The sequence below is a fragment of the Muntiacus reevesi genome, chromosome 6, assembly GCF_963930625.1.
Source record: "Muntiacus reevesi chromosome 6, mMunRee1.1, whole genome shotgun sequence".
In the NCBI taxonomy this organism is placed as follows: Eukaryota; Metazoa; Chordata; class Mammalia; order Artiodactyla; family Cervidae; genus Muntiacus; species Muntiacus reevesi.
This window is the reverse complement of record NC_089254.1, coordinates 83532568-83554770: the sequence shown is the minus strand read 5'-3', so window position 1 is coordinate 83554770 and position 22203 is coordinate 83532568. Positions and strand designations below refer to the sequence as shown.

At 39.4% G+C, this 22203-nt stretch overlaps 2 protein-coding genes and 1 long non-coding RNA gene across 4 annotated transcripts in view; 2 read left to right on the top strand and 1 right to left on the bottom strand.

Moving 5' to 3' along the window:
* LOC136171112 (uncharacterized) overlaps positions 1–22203 on the top strand; it is a 1397893-nt gene that overhangs the window by 927115 nt on the left and 448575 nt on the right. The gene's annotated exons all lie outside the window — the stretch shown is intronic.
* Positions 2521–22203, top strand: part of LOC136170803 (uncharacterized) — a 30783-nt gene continuing 11100 nt past the window's right edge. Inside the window, exon 1 of the mRNA XM_065939291.1 lies at positions 2521–3693. Within this exon, the coding sequence (XP_065795363.1) occupies positions 3177–3693 (517 nt within the window). The 5' untranslated portion in view covers positions 2521–3176. The remainder of the gene's footprint in view (positions 3694–22203) is intronic.
* Positions 12576–21091, bottom strand: SPAM1 (sperm adhesion molecule 1). The gene is made up of 3 exons (XM_065938988.1): positions 19335–21091; positions 18792–18881; positions 12576–13190 (listed from the first exon to the last, which is right to left on the bottom strand). The coding sequence occupies exons 1-3, from the start codon at positions 20292–20294 to the stop codon at positions 12576–12578; spliced, it is 1665 nt and encodes a 554-aa protein (XP_065795060.1). The 5' UTR covers positions 20295–21091.

The window sequence follows — 22203 nt, the reverse complement described above, 5'->3', positions numbered from 1 at the left end:
TAGATTTTCCCTCCCTTCCTTTCTCTCTTCCCTTCCCTTCTATATTTTTTCCAAGTTTTAGACAATAAATATTTATTGAGAATCTGTGCTAGGCAATGGGGAATCATGTAACTGAAAAATACAGATATATGGGATTGTATGCACATCCAAATATCACTTGCCCATATGTTCATGAGAGTAAGGAATTCTATTTGCAGTGTAATTTCTCACTTACATTTTCCATATTTTAAGAAAAAAGAGTTGGGAGAACCCTAGAGAAAAGCAAAAATAACAATGAAAGGGAATTAAATAAGAACTTAATTTTCAATGTTGTGGACAAATACAATTTGAAGGAAACGTTAAAGAAATATTATGGGCTTGAGCCAAAACTTGTGGTTATTATAATTTTCCACTCTCATTTATAGAGAAAAAAGAAGGGCAAATAGTCAACAAATTGCATTTAGAAATTTTAGATAGGAAGTTAGGCATGAGCAACCAGGGGTGGCCTAGCCAAAAAGGATGTAAGCTGATGTCTAAACTCCATCCAAGACATACCCATAAACCAAGTCAACAGATACAGATAAGATGTTGAAAATTTTCTGACAGAAAAAAATCAGTTAAGACATATATAATCAAGGCTAACAAGTGGTTGTAAAAGGACTGGAACCCAGCAGTTCTCAGCATGGGATAGATGTCCATTCATCTGTCCTCCTATATAGCTTCTTTTTTTCACAATGCTTTTCCACATCTCTCTCTCCCATCTTCAAAATAGTTTGGTAGTCTACAAGTTTAAAAACTGGCATTCTGGCATAAAAATTACTATCTTTCATATTTTAATATTTAGAAACTAATATGACTCTTTCTCTAGACTTGTAATTTTAAAAAATTTTGGAATTTCTCCCAAAACATTTCTGGGATACATACAGCCTACATGGCATAACTTAATAGCCTTATTAGAAATTTTGCTAACAAAGAAATTATGCCCCAAATCCACCACTATATATTTGAAGAATTACAATGCAGATTCTTTACTGACTGAGCTATGAGGGAAGAACTTGAAGAATTACATAGGATGCCAAAAGTGAAGGACAGTTTCAAACTAGCAGGCTTAGATGCAACAAGGTAAAAATAACACTTCAGTGCAACAGCTTGTTCCCTTAGCTAAGTCGAAGGCAGAGCAAACCACAGGGAATTATGGTCAATGACAAAACAAATAGTATTTGAGTAACAACTCTGCACTGGTATTTTACACATGCAACCTTGGTGAATTTTATAACTTTCAAGTAGGATTAATGATCTCTATTTCTTTATTAAATAAAAATTATTTTCATTTTATGGATAAGGAAACAAACTTAGAAAAGCAACTTAGCCAAACCCATAAGGTTCAAGTGGAAAAACCAGAACTCCAATTTAGGACTATCTGAAACCTATATTTTTGTCACTATCCTGGTTCACAGGTTTGAAACTATTAAGGATCTAATCTCTACTTCTCAGGAATTTATAATGCTTTCCACTCTCAATGTGGCTTTAATTCATAGGAACCTCACTTTTGATACTAGAGGCAAACTGATTCAGCTTCTATCTTAGTTCTGAAATTCAGGGTCAATTCTTGGTTTGTATTTCTAATATTTCCCTTCTAAATCTGATTATTTTATTAAAAGCTTGCTTGCTTTTTAAAAATCACTTTTTAACCTAACATTATTAAAGAAGTTTAACCCAAATTTCATGTGAAAATTCCTAGGACTATATGATCTCATTTTCTTTTGTAGATTTATTACTACTTAGCTAATTTCATTATGAGCAGCTTTAATTTTTTGTAACATTTCTTTTTGCTTGTGGCCAGGCCTCCAGGCTGTGTGGGATCTCAGTTCCCCCACCAGGTACTGAACCCAGGCCTAGGCAGTGAAAATCAGAATCCTAACCAGTAGGCCACCAGGGAACTCCAGATTTTTAACTATATTTTTAAAGAAAGTGAAAGTGAAAGTCCTCAGTCATGTCCCACTCTTTGAGACCCTATGGACTATACAGTCCATGGTATTCTCCAGGCCAGAATCCTGGAGTGGGTAGCTTTTCCCTTCTCCAGGGGATCTTCCCAACCCAGGGATTGAACCCAGGTCTCCCATATTGCAGGTGGATCTCCGACATTGCAGGTGGATTCTTTACCAGCTGAGCCACAAGTGAAGCCCAGGAATACTGGAGTGGATAGCCTATCTCGTCTCCAGGGGATCTTCTGGACCCAGGAATCCAACCAAGGTCTCCTGCACTGCAGGCGGATTCTTTACCAACTGAGCTATGAAGAAAGCCTCATATTTTTAGAGTGGTTTAGCAATCTGTTTAGTACATTCATAATTTATACTGTAAGCTTTCAGAAATGTTAAAATCAAATCGTTCTACCAAATTTTATTCGGCATAGATGTCTTAAGTTTAATATAGGGAACTTTTTTATTTATTGAAATGAAATAATCGTCAAGCATAATAAAATTTATGCAACAAACTTTAATTTGTTTAAAGCGGAGATATAATTCGCAGCTGTGGTTATTATAGATCATTTCCATACTCCAAAACTTCATTTTAAGGCAGTTGTCTAGTATTTATCCTAGGCAGTTTTCAATATTTTGAGGCATACAAACTAAAACAAACAAACAAACAAAAACCTCCCGAAATTTAGTGTAAGGATTAGATCGGATGATGTCTTTTTCCTGAGTGACATCCCTAAATGGGTACATTCATTTTCGATAAAAAGAAAACAAGTCCTTTGGGGTCTGAGAGAAAGAAAAGGCGAGAAGGTGGGGGAGAGGAATATTTTTCAATTCACAGAACTGGAGGTGCGAGATGTGTGGAGTTCTCTCAGAGACACAAGCCTGAATTGCAATATTACATTTATCCTATGCGACACACCAGCAGGCGGTAGAAACCTTTTCTATGTACGTTGCTTTTTTCAAACACCCATCAGCAAAAACTCTTTCACAATCCTGGGAGAGGCCTGTTCGTCCATTCCCAAAAGCTTGGACAAGATTTGAGAAACCGCGGGCAACTGCTAAAGAAATCGGCAAAGAGCTCGGAGGAGCGCGTCCGTTCTCCCATCTTCGTCTCCAGCGTCTTTTCTGATACGAGGTGCAAATGTCCCGCTGTCACGCCTCAGAAAGAAGAGCTATTTCAGGAAGGGAGAACAGAATCTGCACTGACACACCGCAAAGATGTGCGTCGCAGAAGAGAGGCGGGCAGCTTGGCCGCGGAGACCTCCTCTCTCCCGGGATCTGCTAACGGAGAACACCGGGGGAAAGAGCCTAAGACCCGAGAGCGGACACCAACCCGCAGCTCCGCCTCGGACAGCGCAGCCCTCGTCTCGGCCGGAAGGGGCGTGGCCTCGGGCGCCGCCAGCCTCGACGTTGGCGGGGGCGTGTCTTCCCCAGGTCTTGCGTCTGGTGGTCTCATCAGCCCCCGCCTGGTTGGATTGTATGGCGTCCCCTCTGCGGGGCTGGATTGTGCGGCTGCCCGCGCAGCTGCTGTCAAAGGAGGATTGGAGGAGTTGGGAGTTTATCCCACTCACAGGAGGAGACGGCGCTGGCCTCCCTACCCCGCCGGCGAAACATGAGCTGCGGCCAGCAGCAGCAGCCGCTGCCGCCGCCGCGGACGATCACCAACGTGGGGTCGCTGCAACTCATCCCGCAGGAGAACGAGCCCCTCTTCACCTTCCTCGGCAAGAAATGTGTGGTCAGTGGCCGAGACCCGCATCGCCGCCCCCAACCTTAGCCTCCGGGGCCTGGGAGGGAGCGCCGGGAAGTGGGAGTGGGGAAGGAGGCGGGAGCGACGCGGGGAGGGTCGGACTGCCGGCCAGGCCTCTCTCCGACCCGGCTCCCTCGGTGCGGGCCGGAGGCCGCCTCCCGGACCTGCCCGGGGAGCAGGGAAGTGTCAGGTCCGCAGGCCTGTCCTGGAGCCCGTGCCTCTGCTGCTGGTTCAGACTTTATATAGTCAGGCTTCGCGGGAATCTTCTTGCAGGAGCTGCTTGATCGTAGTAACTGGGCTCCTGGACTGGCCCTCGCTTCTCCTCCTACGACCCCGATGTAGGGGACACCTTCCTTCACCTGGGCTTCCCAGGCGGCGCCTGCCAATCTACCAATGCAGAAGACCTAGGAGGTGGGGAAGGGGTTGGATACCTGAGTGGAAAAGAACCCACTCCAGTCTTTTTAGAGGAAGAGTCTCATGGACAGAGGCGCCTGGCGGGCTGCAGTCCGTGGAGTTGCTGGAATGGACTGAGCACGTGTAGTGTTGTGATCTTCACAATGCCAGAGGTTTCAGGAGTGGTTATATCGGGCACTGAAACCCAAATATGAATGAATCGGACCCTAACTTGGTTTTTTAATCTCACTTTAAGATCTCCGGAGGGAATGGAGTCCAGTGCCTTGGTTCAGAACAGGGGGCAGGAAATGCTACTGCTCCCCACTGCAGAGAAACGAGGTTTATTTCAACAGCAGTCTCGCCCAGGCCTGATTTCTCTCTTCTCTCTATTCTTTTTGTTGTTCTTTGTTTGTTTGCATTGGTGGTAGATGCTGCTCTCCCAGAACCCAGCTCAGGGGAACCGCGATCTCCAGCAGTTCTTGGCTTTTTGGGATCTGAGAATGGGTCTTAGGTCGGTGCTATGCGGTCTGTTCCAACTCCAGATGGCCGGTTGGAGCCAGCAGCTCTGCTGTGGGAAGGGGAATGTGTTGTTGATGAAAGCATTCATTACATTGGCTGCTGGCGCTTCTGGGGGTGGGGAGGTTGTGTTCTGTGGGCACATCCAGTAAGATGTCAGCCTGCATCCTACTGGGGTGGCCGAGTTGAGCTGTGGTTGAGACTGTTGAAACACTGTTCAGGTCCCTTTCTCCCCACTTAACTGGTTAACACTGCAGAGTCTGTGCCACTGGCCCCAGGGAACCATCAAGGGAAATGTCAACAGTGAGTGAACATGCTAAGTTGCTTCAGTCCTGTGCGACCCTATGGACTGTAGCCCACCAGGCTCCTCTGTCCATGGGATTCTCTGGGCAAGAATACTGCAGTGGGTTGCCAAGCCCTCCTCCAGGGGATCTGCCTGAACCAGGGGTCAAATCTGTTTCTCTTAGGTCTCACACATTGACAGGCAGGTTCTTTACCACTAATGCAACGTGAAGCCCATGTGTTACATACCAGACACAATAACTTTAGGCAGAAAGGATGTTACATTTAGGCACAGGTATACTAATTGCTTTGTGTTTGCCTATAATGTTTACTGGTTTAGAAAAAAATGACAGGCACGGAAGAATACAAGAGAGTTAGAGAATGAATTTTTGTCATTTAAGTGCCTCAATGTTGTGAAATCAAGACGCCAAGTACACTATTCACAAATAGCCCACTAGAAGTTAAAACTCTTTGCAACCCCATGGATAATCCATGGAATTTACCAAGCCAGAATTCTGGAGTGGATAACCATTCCCTTCTCCAGGGGATCTTCCCAACCCAGGAACTGAACCCAGGTGTCCCACATTACAGACAGATTTTTTACCAGCTGAGCCACCTTGATTTCCTTTCTTTGTTTCTGCACTTTCTCTGTATAAGTCTCACCCCTGGCGCCTGACCTCAGAGTACCCCTAACCACTTCTGGTTTGGTGGTACTGAATTTTCTTTGATTTTTGCTCAGATAAACTCTTAAAATTGTTCATTTGCCTCATTTTATCTTTTAGAAACAAACATACAAATTCACTTCCTTATTCCTAGGGAATTTCTGGAATTACATACAAGAAACCATAACCAGAAGTTATCACTGGTAGAGGGAAGAGGAACAAGGACTTTTGATTTTCCACTGTGTAATATTATATTATTCTACTGTGAGCAGTAATAACTTTAAAAGAATAAAAAAAGATTTTAAACCAAAACAATATAAAAGGCTATACATGTTGACACATGTATAAAAATTTATTGGAGTTTAAAAATGTACAGTAACACTCTGAATCATCTTGATTGCTTTTGCAACTCCATCAAAGTTTAGACATAAAGAGAAAAAGTCTGTAACAAATAGAACATGTTCTTTTTTCCTCACAGGAAATAGAATGCCTCAGATAGTTTACTTTTAAGATGTTAGTGACTTTGTACCACAACCAGCAAGTCTGTAGCCCCCTGTGGATTTGGCACATACCAAACAGTGCCACTAAGGCTGTGTGCCTTAGTGTTTGCTTCTTAAAAGAAATCTGAGGCCCAAGTAGAAGGAGGTGGCAGTGACATTTGTGCAGATGAGCCCAGGTAGGGCATTCGAGTACAAGCACTCTTCTATTTTATAGGGAATTGAAGGCTAACTGTGGCTACATCTGAAGTTCTTTTCAACCCTGTGCAAATTAAGTCCCCAGTGGAATAAGAAGCATTCTATTTCTTTTTCCTTGTCTCCTCTCTCCTTTTATTTTCCTTTCTCCCACCCACTCTCCCATGCCTCCTTTCTTCCCTCACCATCTGACTGCAAGCAGAGGAGAAAAGAAAATACTGAATTTTATTGATGGGTTTTGTCGATAGGTTGTCAATTTCCAAAGTTTAACCATTCCATATGAAATTTCAGTGTCATCAAAATGTCAGTATCTTGTGCAGGATGACTGGGTTGACACAATCCTAACAGTTTTGCTTGTGAAACAGATCATGTGAGTCTTAGTCCTCTAAGCTGGGGCAGCTGATGGGCAAACTACTGAGCCCTGACATATCAGCCCTAAACCCAGGATTGAGATTGCACTGTTTGTCAGGTTCAAAGGAAACTGCCATTCACCAGGTATAGTAATTCAAAAAGGTCTTTCCAAATTGAGTTCTCCATGAGAGATGCTCCTTTGGGACCCAATTAGTATACAAAGCACACCTTAAAATGGGCATATTGTTCATTTCAGCTACCAAGTAGGCTTATGAACGTATTACAGAGGAACAAAATAATAACAAAGGAAAAAGAATTTTTGCTTTCCCGTTTGTTCTGTGAGTCTTCATTTATAAAGATGAGTGAGTGGCTACACAGAGGACCACATGAGAAACATGGACAAACACAGAAGCAGGAGCAGGGGAGAACTTACACCAGGGTGAACAGTTGAGTACAGGCTAATTTGAATAATTTCAGCTGGCTTTGGGCTGCAGGGAGGAAAACATTCTATTTGACCCTCTTACGGTCCTTGGTTGGGTCTGGAAATTAAACTGACAAAGGCAGATTACCAGGAGAAAAGCATACAGGTTTATTTAATATAAGTTTTATAGGACATCAGAGCCTTCATTAAAATATGAAGGCCCCAAGAAAGTTAAACCTGTGTATTTTTATTCTAGGCTGCATTAAGAAGGGCAGTGGGAGAGAAATATAGGTTAAGGAGTATGAGGTAATTGTAGGAAACTGGGGTAACAGCAAGGGCTGTTGATTAGGGTCTTCTTGGCATCCCTTTTTAATTCAATAAAAAAGCTGCTGCTTTCCTCCAGGTCCACAGGGGACAACTTTCACATGAGGATTCTAGTGTCTGTTTTGGGGAGAAATGGTGAGGTGGGGACGTTCTTAAAGTGATCTTCCTGCTCCTACTGTTTTCTCAAAACTCCTTCAGCTTAAAATTTTCAGTATGCCAAAGTGACATATTTAGGGAAGTATATTCTGAACCTCATCAGGGCTATTGAGGTGTTCTCTAGTTGCCTGGTACCTGGTCCTGGGATAATGAAGGCAGAGGAGTATTGCCTCCTGGGGCTTCTCTGATAGATCAGTTGGTAAAGAATCTGCCTGCATTGCAGGAGACCCTGGTTCAATTCCTGGGTCAGGAAGAGCCCCTGGAGAAGGGAAAGGCTTCCCACTCCAGTATTCTGGCCTGGAGAATTCCATGGACTGTATAATGCATGGGGTCACGAAGAGTTGGACAGGACTGAGCAACTTTCACTTTCACTTTTCTGTGCAGGCTGCATAGAGGAGGTAGGACTCTGGATCCGTTAGTTTTCATATCAAATAGCATGTTTTTTGCTACGTGTCAGGATTGACTAGCTTTGGAAGAAGCAGTCCCTTCCCTGCAAGAAAGGTGTTTTAAGATGTTAGAACATCCAAGTATGCAGAAAATAAAAATATAATTATTAATCTGTTTTTATTAAACAGGAATTTAGGAGTGAGATAATTTTCAGCACGAGCCCAAAGAAAGAGGAGAGTGTCAATGTATGACAAAACCCACTGAAATGTTGTGAAATAATTGGCCTCCAACTAATAAAATAAAATTAAAAAAAATAATAATAATAATAATAAAAAAAAAAAAAAAAAAAGAAAGAGGAGAGTGGTGAAGAGCATTTCCAAAGTCAAAAAACTATTTTTAAATGAAGTAAAAAATAATTTTAAATGTTTCAAAATAAATTCCTTTCTAGCAAAGAAAAAAATGCATTCATCACATGGTAGCTAACCAACTAAATTAGAAACATATCAAATTGTCTCTCAATCCATAGTAATTATATTCAGTAACCATTGCAACATTTTTGATCTTTTTATTGAGCACCTATTCTGTGCCAGGAATTGTGCTGTGTCACAGATCTCACCCCGTGGTTGTGCCTCCACTAAGCTTATCTGGGAGTGGGGTGGAGAGAATACAGGTCAGAAATCCCTAGAGCAGTGCCGTGTGAAGATACATGGTAAGTAAATGTCCCCACCATCCTCAAATATCTAGTCACAAAATAATAGTATGTGCCTAACTGTCCTCCTCCTCGGTGGTCAGTTATGCACCTTCTAAAGTGAAAAGTGAAAGTCACTCAGTCATGTCAGACTCTTTGTGACCCCATGGACTACACAGCCCATGGAATTCTCCAGGCCAGAATACTGGAGTGGGTAGCTTTCCTCTTTAAAGATCAATAAATTTGCCAGCAGCCAATTTATTTTTAAAAATTGATAAATTCCTTTTATTGTCTCTACATTACCAAATAAAGCTCAGAATTTTGAAAATACTTCTTGTTTCGTAGCCTTCTACTCTTCCTTTTATCATATCTACTCCTGTGGGGTATCATTTTCCTGTTAGTCATTTTTGGGTTAGCATAATCCAACAACTAATTTTCCTAAATGAGTATGTTTATCCAAAGTTCACTGCTTAGAGGTTTTTAACAGTACATCTCATTACTGCTTAATACCCTTAATTCATTGCATTAGTGAATGTCTGTTTACTTCCCACAATATTGAATTTTTTCTATGCAGTAAATCCAGAGGTCTACTATGTATTATTCTCCTTTCAAATTCACTTGCAGAAATAAAAGCATATATTCTCTCTACTAACTTTGGAACCGAGCCCTCTGCTGGAAAGGAGACAGATTTTGTATGATAGTTGAAAGTTCAGAGATGCCGTCTACATCTAACAAATTAATTCCCTATCTTTTGAAATGAAATTACACAATTCCTTTGTACTCTGTTAATTAGATGAATCTCTTCTCATAGCACTTTTTTTTATGCTTCAGAATTATGCCACATTGTATGGACAAATTCTGTTTACACACCTAGCATCCCTATCATTGTGCAAGTTGATGAAAAGCAGGGGTACTATTCTACTAGTCTCTTTGTACCTCAAATACAAGGATGATCCCTGCAAAAATCCTGGATCTAAATGGAAATACAACTTTGCCTCTGTGAACCTAACCATATACAAAGTTATACAGAATATTCCTGCTAAGTCTCTTGCTCTGTTTAATGGCCTCTTTTCTCATGGGGTTCATGGCAAAGTCTGCCATGATGGAAGTCTACTGTTTTGACATTCCCCCAACAATGTAATATAAGCATCTTCCATACCCATTGAAAACATATCCACCCCTCCCACCGACATTCACTGTGTTATTTGTAAGGCCAAATGCTTTTCATGTGCCGTTCAATAATCTCAAGAACCCCTAAAAGGTATAATTATTGCCATTAAAATCTAGGCAGCATATTAAAAAGCAGAGACATCACTTTGCCAAGAAAGGTCTGTATAGTTGAAACTATGGTTTTTCCAGTAGTTATGTATAGATGTGAGAGTTGGGACCATAAAGAAGGCTAAGCATGGAGGAATTTATGCTTTCGAACTGTGTTATTGGAGAAGACTCTTGAGAATTACTTGGACAGCAAGGAGATCAAACCAGTCAATCCTAAAGGAAATCGATCCTGAATATTCAATGGAAGGACTGATGATGAAGCTAAAGCTCCAATATTTTGGCCACTTGATGCAAAGGACCGACTCATTGGAAAAGACCATGATGCTTGGAAAGATTAAAGGCAGGAGGAGAAAGGGACAACAGAGGATGAGATGGTAGGATGGCATCACTGACTCAATGAACATGAGTTTGAGCAAACTTGGGAAATAGTGAAGGACAGAGAAGCCTGGCGTTCTGCAGTCCATTGGGTCTCAAAGAGTTGGACATGACTGAACAACTGAACAACAACAAAATAGGAACTGATCCAAGTTAACATCAGGTTCATATAGCTAGTCAGTGTTGAACGTTGGGATTTTCCCCTGTAACTGTCCATCTCCAAAATTCGTACCTTTTTCTATTCATCTTGCTGTCTCCATTCTATCACCTGACAACCATTTATGTATTCTAAGGAACCTAGTCCTTACATAGCATACTTTCCAGAGCATTATCAGATTTTCTCTTTTGTGGCTTACTTGTGAAAACATGGCTTTCACAGTAGAATTGTAATTGGAGCAAAAACTGAAGGACAGAACGAAGGAAAAGGGCAGCATCAGTTCAAGAGGATTCAAGTGGCCATGACAACTCCCACACTTAAAATTCTTTAGTGGCTCCCCATTGGCTTTGATTTGTTCAGCAAATATTTAGTGGGCATCTACTAAGCCCTGGAGAAGGAAATGGCAACCCACTCCAATATTCTTGCCTGGGAAATCCCACAGACAGAGGAGCCTGGTGGGCTACAGTCGATGAGGTCACAAAAGAGTCCACCATGACTTAGCGACGAAACAGTGATGACTAAGTTTCAGATGCTATTCACTACGCTGTGGATTACAGCAGCAAGATATTTCCCTTATAGGAAGGTGATGGGAAGTAAAAGTAGAGAAATATGTCATGCTGTGATATATGTGCATGGGGAAAAAAATGAGTTAGGTCAAGAAGTTGTGTGTGGTCTTTACAGTCCAGACATCTTAGTGTGTTCACAGCAGCCCTCACCAGGTGACTACCATCTACATCTACTGAATACCATTGTAATAACCATATTCAGTATTCTGTTCTACTGAAATTCCATTTTTCTCATGTCTTCACATGAGCTAACTGCTGTTCAACCTACAACACAAAGGACACATCATATCTTTCGTGATGTCTCTGAAATCCTTCTCTGACACCCTCAGATTCTTGTTTGTATGCCAGAGCATACTGAACTATATCATAGCACTTCCCACACATTGTGTTGTAATTTTCCACTTTCAGTGTCTATCTTCAAATATACAGCAATCTCATTGATGACAGGAAGCATACTATTTCACCTTGAATCTGGGACTCTTAATATTATGCCTGGCAGAGAATAAATATTCAATAAATGCTCTATGAAAGCTGCAGATGCTTAAATGAAATAAGACATTTTAGATATACAAGATTGTCAAAGTTGACAATCAAGGATGAAAAGAAAATTAGAATAATTTATATAAGAATTCTAAAGACATATTAAACCATGTACAAAAGTTGACAGGGTAATCACTTTTTAAAGATTATCTTTTTATAAAACAACTTGAACACATTATCAAGGTGAAATAAAAACATGATTCCATGTTTCAGATAGACTAGTACACTTAGGATATTACATTTTAAAAGCTAAGGTATTGGAATTAATATTTTCTTGACACTTTTATTACATATTACAAACTACTTGTAAAGACATTTATTTGTAGTAAATTGGTGTTATTCACATCTTTACTTTTCTCAGAAGAAAACTAGGCCTCTAAGTATTCTAGGCCTTGTAATCAGTCTTAGGTAGAATCAAGAATATAACAGGTACCTCCTAGTATATATATATTCACAGTATGTGAAATATTTGCAATACGTTCATGGCAGTTGGGCTTCCCTGGTGGCTCAGCTGGTAAAGAATCCACCAGCAAAGCGGGAGACCTGGGTTCAATCCCTGGGTTGGGAAGACCCCTGGAGAAGGGAAAGGCTACCCACTCCAGTATTCTGGCCTGGAGAATTCCATGGGCTGTATAGTTATGTAGGGTCTCACAGTCAGGCACAACTGAGCAACTTTCACATGGCAATTAGAAAATACAAAATTGGATATCTTACAAAGCAAATTCTATCTATCTTCTTTATCAAGTGTCTACTTTGAATTTCGAAAGCAAAATGTGGTATCAGTGGATTTGTTAACACTGCCCTGACTATGAGTTTGAAAATTAAAGGCACTGGTCACAATTCTTTATCAATTAATAATAACTTCAAGTTCAATTTGATCATAAAAAAACAATCTTTGCTCAAAAAGTTATAATACTATCTTCACAATGAGTTTTGATTCACATTTCAAATGTAAAACTTAGTATAGGTGTCATTACTTGCCTAAAAAAAAGTCATCTAATGAAATATTAAATATAAAAATGTACAAAATATAAAAGCACAAAGCATGTAGACAGGAAACTTAATAAGTACTGAATTTGATTTTAATAGGTTGTTTGATTTTTAAGATTTTGAATACGTGACTGACCGGGAGTGTTCTTCCGTTTAACACTTTGACACCCCTTTTGGGTGATGTTGGAGATGACTTCCAAACACTTGGCTTTGAGGCACTCAGGGGACTGTTTCTCAGGAGTACATGGAGGTACTGTGGCAGTTGTAGTGGAGGGTGAGGTACTGCCAGAAGTGGTAGCAGATGCCTCATTCTGGCTAGAGGAATGATCACTGGGTTGTAACTTCACAGGGCCTTCTACACAAATGTCTTCTGCCATACATACATTAACACTACGAACATTTTTTATATCAACTCTCTTCTTACAGTGGATGTTGGCATAACAACTGCAATAAAATTTATCAGAAAACTTCTGCAGGTCTTCAAGTGTGACTTCCCCAGGTACTGTGTATTTTCCATCTTTCCCAGTTTGAATAGCAAAATTCGTTGGGTTCAGGTGAAGATAGTCGCTTGAATCCCAGTGTTTCCTTGTACACACTCCTTCATCGTGGCAAAGCACTTGGCTGCACATTTTGGCTGCTAGGGTGACGTTGATTATGTAAGGATTCAGTGTAGTGTTCAAGTAATTGCCTAGGTTTATGCAAGATTGCTGTAAAATTATAAGATCAGATTATTAAGATCCAAGTAAGTTAGTTCATATATGAATTAATTCACCACATAAAGCAATTTTAAAGGAAGCACCAAAAAGCAATAAGAGGTAGGAAGTACTTCATCTTTTTTGCTTTATCAAGACCATTCCAGCTATTTTTTTGTGTGACATCTGTAAGTAAGTTTCACATGCCATTTCATGTCACTAAATCATTGACCAATTGAGGTTTAATATACCCTAGGCTTAGTCTTCCTCAATAATTCCTACACTAACAAGGATGGAAGGGGTGGAATGGTACAGTGGAGTGGAGTCAGGGTGGAGGGATGAGAGCATGTAGTCTGTAATCCATCTGCCCAGATAGGAGTCGCAGTTCCATCAGTGGCTAGCTATGTGAGCTTGGGAATCCCTTAAGCTTTCTAAGTCTTGGTTTCCTTTCTGGGTGACCTTGGGAAAATTAATTAACTTGACCATGCTTCGTCATCTAAAGATAATTATAGAATCTACTTCATAGGGTAGTCGTGAAGATGAAAGGATATACAGTGTGCATAAAAGGGCTAAGCACAGGGTCCAGCATATCATTTTTTACCTCAATGTATAGATAATATGAAGTACAAATAAAGATAAGAAGTAGCACATTTGTCCGACCCTGTTAAGCGCTGGAAAGAGTGGTTTCTGAATTGCTAGCTCACCAGCTATCCCATCGTAACACCTGATAGTGTATGTACGTTGGCGCTACTTTCTCCCTCCATCCCACTCTCTCCCTCCCCCACTGTGTCCACAAGTTCATTCTCTACATCTGCATCTTCACTCCTTCCCTGCAAAGAGGTTCATCAATACCATTTTAGATTCCATACATATGCATTAATATACTGTATTTGTTTTTTTCTTTTTGACTTTCTTCAATCTGTGTAACAGGATCTACGTTCATCCACCTCACTAGAAGTGGTGAGAAGTTGCTGTGTGGGTCAAGGAGCCCGATCTGGCACTCTGGAAACCTGGAGGGATGGGATGTGGGGAGGGGAGGAAGGCTGAGGGAAGGGATGTATACATAATTATGGCTGATTTGCATTGTTGTATGACAGAAACCAACACAACCTTGTAAAAAAAATTTTAAATATTTAAGTTAAAAAAAAAGAAGAAAAAGTCACTAGCTCAAAATACCTAATCAGGTTCAACCGAGTATATATTAAATGTTATATATAATTCAAGTATGGTTGAACTATGACAGCTGTTTTGCAGATATACTTATTTGGCAGAGTATGAGTGATGAATCACTAAAATTATTCATCTTGAAATGGATACTTCTTAAAAGTAGGACTCCATCCTATTCAAAACATAGAAGGTAGTTGCTTGCTTTCATGATCAACAGTTCCATTGAGTGAGTTGGCTGTGCTCATCCTTCATTAAGATCAAAGGAAGTGTTTGTTTGTGGTAGGTTGGCAGGCAGTTTGAGGAACCTTGGCAGCTTCCACTTGAATCTATTTCTTGTTACCTTCTGGAGATGATGCCATCAATGGTAGGCAGAATAAGATCCTTCCAAGGATGTTTATGCTCCAGTCCCTTGGAACCTGTGACTGTGTTACTTTACATGGCAAAAGGGACCCTCTAGATATGATTAAGGCTGTGGATCTTGAGATAGGGAGAGTCTAAAGCCAAACCATTCTGAATGTACCCGATCTCATCTGATCTCGGAAGCTAAGCAGGGTCGGGCCTAGTTAGTACTTGGATGGGAGGAGATGGGGAGAGTATCCTGAACCATCTGATGGGCTCAATCTAACCATGAGTCCTTAAAAATGTAGAAACTTTTTCTATTTGGATTTTAAAAATGAGCTGGGAGAAAGAGGACAAATACAAAGGTAAGGGAGACTCAACCCGGCATTGCTGGCTTTGAATGTAGAGGAAAAAGCCAAAAGCTAAAGAATATGGTGACCTCATGAGAAACGAAATCACCTTAACCATAGCCAGACAGGAAATACAGAGCTTGATGCTACAAACACAAGAAAATGAATTCTGCCAACAACCCAAATGAGCAAATGAGGGTCTTTCTATAGAAAGGAATGCAGTCCTGCTGACATCTTGATTTTAGTGCATTAAGGTCCATGTTGGACTTCTGCACTACTGAATTGTAAGATAATAATTTTCTGCTGTTTAAACCACTGTTTGTTGTATTTTTTATGGCAGCAATAGAAAACCTCTTCTTAACCGTCTAATAGCTTTATGATTAATAGCTTAAACGTCTAATGGCGTTTAGAATATAATTCACCTTGTATACAGCCTGCTGAGGTGTAACCTCTCCCATCTCTTGTACCGTCACCCACTTGAGCTTAGACATACTAGTTGTTTCACAAGCATGGCAGGTTCATTTCAAGCTGCACTTACTGTTTCCTCTGCCCAGAATGCTCTTCTGTCTCATTCTTAACATCACTGACTCCATCTTGTCATTCAGATTGCAGTTTTCATTAGACCAGACCCTTCTTAGACACCTTTCCTGTTCATTTTCTTACATCTCTCTATTTTAATTTTCTGCATAGAACTTGCCACATAAAATATTTTTATTGTTTTGTGTTGCCTCTGTTGGGCTTACCTGGTAGCACAGTCGTAAAGAATCTGCCTGCCAATGCAGGAGACGTGGGTTCAGTCCCTGGGTAGAGAAGATCCCCTGGAGTAGACTATGGCAGCCCACTCCAGTATTCTTGCCTCGGAAATCCCATGGACAGAGGATCCTGTGGCCTACAGTCCATGGGGTTTCAAAAGAGTCAGATACAACTTAGCAACTAAACAACAAGAACAATTGTTTTTGTCCCTCCAACTGTATGAGCTTCATGAAGGCAGGGACTTTGTCAGTATTCTTCAACACAGTATCACCAGTGCCAAGGATATATGAGAATTTATACCAAGATCAAAAGACATTGATCTGAGCTGCCCAGATGGCGCTAGTGGTAAAGAACCTATGTGCAAATGCTAGAGATATAAGAGACAAGGGTTCAATCCCTGGATCGGGAAGATCCCCTGGAGAAGGAGATGACAACCCACTCCAGTATTCTTGCCTAGAGAATCCCATGGACAGTGGAGCCTGATGGACTGCAGTCCATAGGGTCACAAAGAGTTGAACACCACTGAAGTGATTTAGCACAGATGACATTAGAGTTGTCTACAGAGACAAGAACTAGGCAGGAAGAGGAGTGAAAGGATGAGAATGTTTGAGAATCAGTAGCCTACACAAGGTGCAGTCTTTGTAGGCTTAAAGTCTTTCTCTAAGACATAAAGTCTAGTCTATAGTAGTTGTCAAAATCTATGCTATAAATACTCCTACCATGGCCAATTTTAAGCTACCAACATGACATCATCATTACATAGGACAGTATTATGGTAGGATATAATACACCATTGCATTATACCATTTCCACTTATACAGATATGATAAGATATAAATAAAAGTATGGATAATTGGAAAATGAAGTAAATAATTGATATGGTTTTAGTATTTATTTTGTTTTTTAGCATACTTAGCATACTTTTCATTTTGCATACTTATTCTAAGTTTTTATAACTTAATTTTTAACAGTTCACAAAATTTCTGAATATTTAACAATGAGGTCTCATGAACTAAAGCCAGTAGAAGCTAACTCTGTCTCACAGTTGGGTCTAGCAAGATGAAATGGAAGGAATGGTTTGCCTACATTTGATAACCATTGTTTTAAGTCAATTCCAGTCATTGCAAGTAAACTTGCAATTACCAGTTTTTTAAGTTATCAGTAGATTAGAGAAAACACAAGCAATCCATGACAATATTGATGACATAGGAAAAAGGCAAAGTAATGATAGAATTAACAATCAAAATGATTGTAAATTGGGAAAGGTCTACAGGGAACAAGTTCAAATCAGTGTCATTAACTAGGAAGTCTTCATATTAAAGTTGAAGGACTGTCTCTATGTGAATAATACTGAAGGTGATTTGAGAGTCATGGTAGAAGAATGTGAATCTAAGATTGAAGTGCAATTAAAAAAAAAGTGTGACAGTTAAATTCTATGCCATGTCATACTGCTAATGTCACCCTACTAATTGGAGAATGCCTGGTTCATTCCTCATCAGAGTGTGAAGTTCTCAATTAAAAAAAAAATTATAAATGGGGAATTTATAAATGGTTCCATCAAAGAACTAATGGGATCCTTGAGAAAAGAGTTTATACATTTGAGAAAACAACTGATAAAAATTAGGAATATTGAAATTCTTTTCAAGATTATCTGAGCCCTCCTACCTATTTGGTAGATTCTGTTATCTCTGATTTGATTACCAGTAAAGGGAAATAATATAGACTATAAGTTCAGAGAATGGTATATGTCCCTTTTGTAAAATCTTTTATATGTCAGAAAATTATTTAAGAATTAGTTTATACATTTGAGAAAACAACTGATAAAAATTAGGAATATTGAAATTCTTTTCAATGTCAAAACATATAAAAGATTTTACAAAAGGGACATATACCATTCTCTGAACTTATAGTCTATATTATTTCCCTTTACTGGTAATCAAATCAGAGATAACAGAATCTACCAAATAGGTAGGAGGGCTCAGATAATCTTGAAAAGAATTTCAAAAAGCTAAATACCTTTGTAAATGAAGAAGAAATACTGAAGGACGAGATACAAAAGATCTCTTTTGGTCTTAGAGTGTAAATTCTGTTTTTCATAAGTCCTAGGATGAAACCTCTGGACCAAGAGCTTTGTTAGACACACTCCATGGCACCTAGGTTACTAGTATTTCCACATTGATTAGAGAAGGAAAGTTCAGCTCCAACTCAGCAGTGTCCATGTGACAGCTCTACTCATGCTTTGAGTCAAGAATACTGAAGAGGTGAAGGAAAAGACCTGATATGGAGAAGGAAAGAGAGAAAAGAGAAAGAGAGAAAAGGAGTAGGTCATGATGGAATGGTTTAAGGTTTTGTGAAGTAAGGAAAATGCATTAGGAAAAAATGAATACAATTCATACTATGTAGAGTAAAATAAACCTTCCTTCCTAATAAAACAAGTTTTGCTTAAAATAGACACTATTAAATTCAACCTGTGGAAAATAAGCTGTTCCTTTTCCTCTCTCTTAGGGAAGCTTTGAACAACCTAATAACATTTTCAAAAACTAACTGCCAGCTGCCCACACCTCTCCATCCCAGTTGCTAACCCTCCACAGTAAACGGTCATTAACTTAGTAAATAAATAAGTGCTTAATAAAACAGTAATTGGGTGAATGAAAGAATGAGTGAATGAATGTTGACTAGTTGAGCTCTTCTTTGGAGAAGCAACACGGCACAATAGAGTAAAAAAAAAACGCCAAACACCAAGACTATGGTCCTGTTTTTACTACTTCTTAGCCAGGTAGTCTAGAGGATTTCAATGAATCTCAACAAATTTCTGTTTCCTCACTGGAAACGAGCCTTACAACACAACCATACAATTGATAGTTTGATTTAACTACTATTAACTGAGCACCAACTACTTTGTGCAGAAGATCATGTTTATTACTCAATCCCACAACAATTCTCATAACCATCCAAAGTAGAAATGTTTTCCTCTGTTTCCACATCTATTTTCATCATTTCAACTTACCATAGATAGGCTTAGATTGAGACTGCCCCACATTATAATCCCAGAGGCACCTAGAGCAACGATCTCACCAACCGTATTCACAAGGTCACCCTGGCAAAGGTGATAGGGAGAGTTAACAGGGAGGAATAGAATCAAATGTTACACATAGGACAGTAATGCCAAAGCCCAGAATGCTGACCCAACAATACTTATGTATTTCTCCAGTATTCATTTCAATCTTTTATGCCACCACTGCCCTACTATAACAAAAACATGAATTTTCTGCTACTATTTTAATTACTTTTATTGACAAGAGTGTAGGCCCATAAAAGGAGCTGAATTAATACATTGTCTATACTACCCAGTTCTCTATGGTTGCTAAGATATTGTATGATTACATTAAAAATGAAATATATTCTTATTTTACATTCATATAAGGATGCAGAACTACCTAAAGATGATCAAAAGCTAAATTTTACTCCCTTCAAAAGTGATGTTCCATTCCACTAAACACCATTTGTGGACAATATTCCATAGCCTTCTTACCTTGCTTGATTTACTTACCTGAGAAAGGTATGTTGAAGACCCATCAGTAAAAACTGGACGGGCGTATACAAAAACCGGAAGTGGACTTTCAACACTCGCTGTTTTAGACAACCGAATGGCTTCCTGGACACGGTTGCGAACATAGAAGGCAGCTTTTGGAGTAGATTTTAGCTTGATATTCAAATAAACAGAAGGGAAAAGGGCAGTGCTTTCCTTCCACAACCAGTCGAGGTCATCATTTCTCCTTTTTTCTATATCAGGGCAACTTCCATTGTAAGCAGGATGGTTATAATTATGATTGTAACAATCAGGAAAAAGATAATAACCCCACAAGTGATTTGGCCGAAGTAGTTTTCCCAATTTTAAAGTCTCTTGCATGAAACTCTTCCCTGCTGTCTCAAAATCCACTTTTGCGATCTTGGAAGCCTCTGGGAAATTGAGTTGCAGATTTTTTTGCAGAACCAACTCAACAGACTCATCCTTGTAAACATCTTTAGGTTTCCAGTTTCTTGCCCAGGTAGGCCTCCAGTTTTCCCAGTCAATGACCGCCAAGCCCACACTGTCATTTGGTATGTAATAGGCAATGTCGTTTTTCGCTTTCTCCAAATGATTTTTTAAGTTTCCCAACTGGGGAATTCCTCCGTGTATGGTGTTGCCCGTTTTTTCGTCTATATGAGGATAGTAGCCGAGTCTATCAGCATAAAATAATGTAATAAATTGTCCTGTAGCACTTTTTTGGGGGCTTCCTCTTACAGAGAAGAGTCTCAGATCTGGTGGTAGTTTAAATCTTTTGTTAACACAACGTTCAACTGGGGCATTCCAGGCCCAGAGGAAAGAAGTGTTTGAAATAAGAGGGGGTGCTCTGAAGTCCAGAGCCAAACAACATGGAAGCAGAAGGAAAGTTAATACTGCCTGGGGTGTTCCACTAGACCCAACAAAGCTCCTAAAGGAGATATACTGGTGCCTTAGCATTCTCATCACAAAGAGCGATGACCATGAAAAGCACTTTTTTCTCCTACACGCTTTGGTTTCTCTAATATTTGATGCAAGATATGAACACAGAGAGAGTGGAATGAAGCCACTTTGATGAATAAAAATGAATAATGATGATTTACATTTAAATATTCTTCCTTCGTATTTAGGAATGTTTTGCAAGTTGCTTCATCTGTAACTGAAAAAAAATAATAATAATAAATGTAGAATGTGTCATTACACTACATTTCCATGTCAGAGATTGTAAGCTTCACAGTCAAGTTCTTGACTTTAAGGGCAGGGAGTTTTTAATTCAATGTTTGAAGATGAAGGACTCCTGTGTTTGCATTAATAAAATTATTTTCTCTTGTGTGTGATACAGATCGTATAGTGACTAATACTTGTCTCATGTTTCCAAATCACTGCTGAACCTACAGAGATGTGAAGGTGGCTGTTTTACCGTGTGCCTTCCTAGCTGTGCCAAATGCTGCACCAGACAATGCCCTAGCAACAAACTTAAAAATAAATTCCAAGTTGCACCTCTCAATTTGTTATTTCTTGAAAGAACATTTTTTAGTGTTCTGCCACAAAGTGGGAAAAAACCTCTCATGGAATGGTGAGATTTTACCATTACTTTTTTTTCCCTTTCTTAAAGAAGGCAGGTAGAGGAAGAGGTAAAAACCACTTCTGCCAGAGGAAATAAGTCAAAAGTTTGCTCAAAACTATTGAATCAAATAAAATCTCCTTTTGAGGGGTATGTTGAAGTGCTATTTTAACAGTGCTCCATACTATATCAAAGTAATGTACATTCGTGTTTAAAGTTAATAACATATTTTATGACTTTATGTCTTCCAGTAAAAGGATTGGTTCTGGCCTACCTCATGAAAAGGAATATATGCACTTTGGCCTTTTATAGTCTTCTATAGTTGAGATTGTATTATATCATTTTGATTGTCACAATGTGAAGTGTTAGGGCACATTTTGTGGTACAATAAGACAGTCTGAGTCAAGGATAAGAAATTAAGCTGTGTATTATTTAACATTTGGTATTTGTAAAAATTACCAGCAAGAAGACATATTTAAATGCTCTGTGATTCTAGAAGGAAACTAGAATGTTGAATTGGATTACTAGCATACTGCTATGTAACTGTATAATGAGAATTTAACGTTTTTCCCATGAACATGTGGTCTTACGATAGATATCCGCTTATTCCCATTGCTGAAAAAGCAATTACTCTAAAGAGACCACCACAGACAGAATAAAATAAAATCTTAAGAACCATTATAGTCTCTTGCTTTGAAGAAAATGGATTTTCCCTGCTAATGTTTAAAACATGTAAAAGAACTAAAAATTGTCACAGTTTAAGCCCTTATAAACTTTTACTTAGGACCTAGAAAATCTTCACCTAAAGTAGCATTGGAGGAAACACTTACTCCTTTAAACTACCAATACAAACACCTGAATGGCAGCTAGTGAGACAACTACATGGAATGAAGAAAGGATTAGGTTAAACTTGTTGAAATAATGTTCAAACCTAATTTCCACATGATCATTTTATATAAGAAAAGCTTGGGGAAGAATGAGCCTAATGGGAAGATCTCTACTTACAGAAATTGTCAAAAAAGAATGGACACATCCATCCTTAATTGTGAATTTAAACTTTAAAAAGTAACAAAGCTGTGACATTTAAAGGAGGATAGTTACTCTAATGGGTTGAACAGTGCCCTCCTAAATGCAATTCCACCTCAAACCTCATAAGAATATGACCTTATTTGGAAACAGAGTCTTTGCAAATATAAATAGTTAAAGATACAAGATGATATCACCTTGGAATTAGGGGAGGCCCTAAATTCAGTGACTGGTACCCACATAGGAAGAGTAAAGGATACCGAGAGGTAGGGAAGAAGGCCATGT

What these genes read in the sequence shown, in the direction of transcription:
- SPAM1 (XM_065938988.1), bottom strand. Translation starts at nt 20,294, where the DNA reads ATGAGAATGCTAAGGCACCAGTATATCTCCTTTAGGAGCTTTGTTGGG. An exon ending in CTTCAACATACCTTTCTCAG is followed by an intron (nt 18,882 to 19,334) that starts GTAAGTAAATCA and finishes CACCTTTGCCAG; the next exon opens with GGTGACCTTGTGAATACGGT. An exon ending in TCAATCTAAGCCTATCTATG is followed by an intron (nt 13,191 to 18,791) that starts GTAAGTTGAAAT and finishes ATAATTTTACAG; the next exon opens with CAATCTTGCATAAACCTAGG.